Source organism: Haplochromis burtoni, unplaced genomic scaffold (genome assembly GCF_018398535.1).
Source record: "Haplochromis burtoni strain Fernald_Lab_line unplaced genomic scaffold, NCSU_Asbu1 Contig_545, whole genome shotgun sequence".
NCBI classification, from domain to species: Eukaryota; Metazoa; Chordata; class Actinopteri; order Cichliformes; family Cichlidae; genus Haplochromis; species Haplochromis burtoni.
Window position 1 is genome coordinate 3,199 of NW_024582906.1, and position 5,194 is coordinate 8,392.

General features: G+C 36.9%; 1 protein-coding gene across 1 annotated transcript in view; it reads right to left on the reverse strand.

The window, feature by feature from the left end:
* Window positions 1–1,913: 1,913 nt before the first annotated feature.
* LOC102309500 overlaps window positions 1,914–5,194 on the reverse strand; it is a 5,625-nt gene continuing 2,344 nt past the window's right edge. The window contains exons 4-5 of the mRNA XM_005947658.2: window positions 2,318–4,454; window positions 1,914–2,214 (exon numbers count right to left, since the gene is read on the reverse strand). Of these exons, the coding sequence (XP_005947720.1) occupies window positions 2,965–4,454 (1,490 nt within the window). The 3' untranslated portion in view covers window positions 1,914–2,214; window positions 2,318–2,964. The remainder of the gene's footprint in view (window positions 2,215–2,317; window positions 4,455–5,194) is intronic.

The window sequence follows — 5,194 nt, forward strand, 5'->3', positions numbered from 1 at the left end:
CTCTGGTGCAAATTACTGACCTCTGTCATCATTTTAAGTGGGGGAACTTGCACAATCGGTGGCTGACTAAATACTTTTTTGCCCCACTGTATGGAAGAGCTACCGTTAACAGGTGTGACTGGTAAGATTTGACTTGAAAGGATGCACAGGTTTTTGATTATGTTATCAGCAGATCCAAGGAACACACCTAAACACCAAGTTTGTTAAAGCTGGGCTATTCCCTTCACCCACACTGGCTCCATCTGAGCTCTGCATTACCTCAGAGAGCCAAACAGATGTGTATAGGTTGCTGGTCCTGAAGATCGACAGGCTCAGCTGATTTATTCCTCTGTTGTTACACCAACAACAGACTGTACACCCACTTTGTCTTTGCTAAACTCTTACTTTAAATTCTTCCCTTTATATTTTCATTTTACCACCAGTATTTTAGAATATACTTTGGCTAGGCCTCTCCAAATCCTTTGTTTGTCTGTTTTTTTAATTGTATTTTTTTATTAATGTATTTATTTATGTTTTGTTTTGTTGAGGTAATTCAGAAGTGGACTCGAATCATTGCCCTGCTGCATACCTTGAGTGTGTTTGAACTTATATATTATATGAAGTAGCTTGCAAAAGTATTCGGCCCCCTTGAACTTTAACACATTTTGTCACATTACAGCCACAAACATGAATCAATTTTATTGGAATTCCAGGTGAAAGACCAACACAAAGTGGTGCACACGTGAGAAGTGGAATGAAAATCATACATGATTCCAAACATTTTTTACAAATAAATAACTGCAAAGTGGGTGAACTTTCTGTGAATGGTACTCATGGCCATTGATCAGTGGTTGTTGATCAATGGTATTCATACCATTGATCAACAACCACTGACAACCACTGATCAATAATTTGCATAATTAAGATGAAGGAACTGACCTCCCAGCCCATTGTTCCTTCAGTGGGCTGGTTTCAGTCATTATGCAAATGTAGTGTTTATAAGATTGGAAACCTGCAGTCAGCTGACACTGAAGAAGTCACTTGGATGAGTGACGAAATGTTTCTCCCACTGAAAACGCTGCATCCAGATGATCAGAATTATCTTTTGGAGATTTACTTAGCTGTATGATTAAGAATGCATGAAGACGTCTGGCAATGTTCACATTCTGTTTAACTTTAAGTGGTGCAGACTAATGAAGTAGTCTAGTGACAAAAGTTACAAATAGTTTTTTGAAATGAAAGTTGTTTATTGAAAACAAAAATTAGCGAAGGAATTGTTGTGAATAAGTTTATTATCTAAATAAAGTTGCTGCTAGCCTTTTCTGTCATTGTTTTGTTTAAATGGGGAGTGAAAATATTTCTTTCTGACATGTGGGGAATGATGTAAAAAGTTTGAGAACAATTGATGTGGTCTCGTGTCCAACAGGAGGCACCAGCTGCTTTGTAATAAATTGCTACTATGGGGTAGTTTAGAATGAATAAGTTGCCCTAACTTAGTCATTTTAAGTAAGCCTCGCTAGTTTTTTTGAGGCAGCGAGTTTGCATAATTTTTTTGAGTTCTGGGAACTAATTAGATTTGACAGCGCTGATGCTGGGTTTGGGTTATACCTTTATTGTGAAATGTAACTATATAACATTTGGAAGGTTTTTATTATTGTGAGCTCAAAAATTGAACTTTGTAGGAGTGCTGGACTTTTTTCATAATTTAGCAAGCTAATTTTTATAAGTTACAAATTCATTAATGTATCTGTTACTAGCAGATTTGTTGTTTTACTGGAATTTGGATTTTTGTTTTATTATGGTTTTAAAACCTGTTCCCCCTGAAATGTTCACCTTTATGGACTAAATTTAGTTTGGTTTGTGCTTGTGGCTCACATCTTTGACACAGGGAACCAGAACACATGGATTTAAATGCAGACTCAGACAAGCGACAAAAGTTTCAATGATTTTTATTATAAGTAAAGGATGGCACAGAGCCAGAGGATCCAGTCCAGCACACACACCAGGAAGGAACTGAGAAGGACACAAGAATCCAAAATAAGGACACTTGGAAAGTTTCCTTCTACAGAGAGGTGATGTAATCCTGATTTACTGCTTCTGGAGTGTAAAACATCGTGCAGGATGGAGGAGAAACCGATGTTTGAGCACACTGCTGGTTGTTGAGAGCAGGTGTGTTGACTGAACTCCACCAGCTGATGGAGCTCTGCTCACTGGACTGGAGAATCCTGCCACTCACTAACACACAAACCAACAGGAGGAGGCAAGACAGAGAACAAAGATGAGATTTTTCTCTTCCAAGCTACAAGATATTATTACAGTTGATAACTCATCAACCCACCTTTGGTGTGAGCAGCCTCGGCCATTAATGATCAGCGCATCAGCTCTGCTGCCTCGTAGGAGTCCTCGTTGAACACGTCTCAGCTCCAGATTCAGCCACAGATCCACGTGAGCCCCTCGGCACGCTACAGTCACCAGGCTGTTTGCTCTCAGAGTTCAGCTCCCCTGGATTACTGACTACCTGACAGGCGGCAAACTGCGGTCTACGGCTGTTACTCTGGACGTATATAAATATCTATTAAATTATATATCTTATGATATATAATTTAATATTTAAAAAAAAAAAGTTTTTTAATTTTTTTCATTTATTTAGAATAAATGAATATACATTATTTATTATACATCCAATTCTAGATTTATAGATATATAATTTTATAAATTAGAGGGAGTATTGTTCCCACAACTATTATGAAATTGGAATTCATGTGTTTTTTCTCTAATGTTTGACTGTCGTTCACCAGTTCACACCTGTCCCTTAAAAGACTGTCTCTACATTCATCTTGGATCATTGGGGGAAATATGAAAGACAAATTGTATTTTCTCCACATTGTAAATGTGTTTCATGTGGACAAAAGGATAATTTTTGCATTATTTTCAGCACAGACACATAAAATTATTTTAATTAGATTTTTTTTAGAGTCGTCTCAATCATTGCAGATTCAGAGGGATGTGGCAAAGCTTTAGAGGTCTGTTGTTCCCACAAGAGGACTTAAGATTTTGGTTAATAATTTCAACTAACCCAACATTAAAATTCAGGGTGATTTTTTGTCTCATGTTTGACATGGCACTGTCGTTCACCAGTACTAACCAGTCCCTTAAAAGACTCTCTCTACATGCATCTTGGATCATTGGGGGAAATACGAAAGAATAAATTGTGTTTTCACCACGTTGTAAATGTGTTTCACGTGAACAAAAGGAGTTTTTTGCCAGTGTTTTCAGCACAGACACATAAGATTCAATTTTCTTACGGCAGCTCTCTTTTTTTTCTTTTTCACTAAGTTTCCTGATATTTTGGAAGATTTTACGTGTGACTGTGAAAGACTTCAGTTTGAAGGGATCACACTTACATCTTTGACTGTCTTCATAAAACACACCGCATGGACCTAACATGTTGGTAGATGAGTAGGTGAGAGTTTGGAAACAATTTTGTCCACTTAATCCGTAAAATTGTGTGAATGCTACAGTTGTGGAAAATCCATATTTACAGCGCCAGAGATAAGCTTTTTCGAGAAGTAGAGAAGTACAACCTAAACATGGACTGTTGAATGTATAAATCAGAATAGTCTCCACTAAATTTCCATTTTGTTGCAAAAAAGGTTCAAAAGCTTCACATAAATAAGGTTCACTATGTTTTCTTGTTTTCTGGGTTTTTGGGGTTTTAGAATCTGGCCTAAATGCTGGAGATACAATGATATTTTTACTATGTTTCATGACAACAATAGCAAATGCATACTGCTTTTGTTCATTACTCTGAAGGTATTCTTTCAGAAATGGAAAAAATCTGTTTGCATCAACACTTGGAATTGTTTTCTGCATTTCTTTGATTGAATGATAAAATTTCTCTTCCTTTTTATTCTGTTGACAAATCGATTCACTTTCATCCTTAAACAGCTTCATTTTTTGCTGCTCTTCCGTACTACAAGTATTACGTTTGTTGTGGTGTGAATTTGGTAGAATTTTATTTCGATGTTTTGCTTCGGCTGCTGTCAACATCTCGGAAAAAATGTGTGTATTGAAAATTTGAACTTCAGAGAAAAAAATAATTTGATTACCAGGTATGTGGGGAATCTTTGAATGGAAAGGATTGATAGAGTTTGGATAGGCAGGATTTCTTTTTGGTTTAACAGCAAGATCATCTGGAAACGACAACTTTCTTTTGAGGAAGTGACTATTTTTGGATACAAGAAGATTATTATGGCCATTTTTATGGGTAGAGTTTTCAGCTTCTTTAAGTTTGAATTCAAACTTTTTGCCATTTGCAAATGATTTTTGTAAAAGATTTCCAAAATATAATTGTTGCGCTTTTTTGCTAGTAAAGGTGCTGATCTGGGTTGATTTTTTAAATTTATATAACTTGTATTTGAAAGTGAATTTGAACTTATCTTCTATTTTCTGGTGCCAGGGTGCAAATCTCTTCACTAAAGAAAGAGAGGACAAAAAGGCGTGATGAGAACATTCACAGCTGCTAGAAACTGGAATTCAAAGGTTGATTTGTCCAAATGATCAAAGAGATGTCACAATGCAGCAACGACCACGTTAAGCAACATTTCCCGAAAGGTTAAAACACTTTGGAAATAAATAAAAACACAATCCAATGATATTAAACTGAAAAAAAAAATCTATTTTTACTATGTTTGTACTATTACAAAACAAAACAAAGCTTCTCATTGGACAAGAAAAAACAAGCTGCTTGAGTGCAGACACAATAATTTGCTGGAGTCAAATTCAAAATAAGATTTGACTTAATTTTCAAAATAATTTGTCTCTCTATGTAATTAAATGTTGCTCACAACTTCAAAATGTAAAAACAAAATGATTCTGGTCCCACAGAGACACTTTCAGTGTCAGGGGTTCGGTTTCTCTGTGTCTGGTGTTTTGCCCCGGGTCCTTGGGCTCGTCTCTCATCCCGCCTTTGATTGTGCGCACCTGTGAGGCTCCACCTGTTCCTGACCACCTGGCTGATAAGACCACTATTAAGCTGAGGTTGAATCCTGTCTTCGCTGGATTGTTGAACTGCAACCCTGACTATCGTTTCTCTGTGTTTGTGTGACATCGTCCCTCGTTGTGCTTTGCCTGACCTCCCAGTATCTCTGTGTACAGGTTTTGGACCCCACCAGTTGTGTGGTTAAGAGCACTGTAAATATTGGACAGGTTGGAC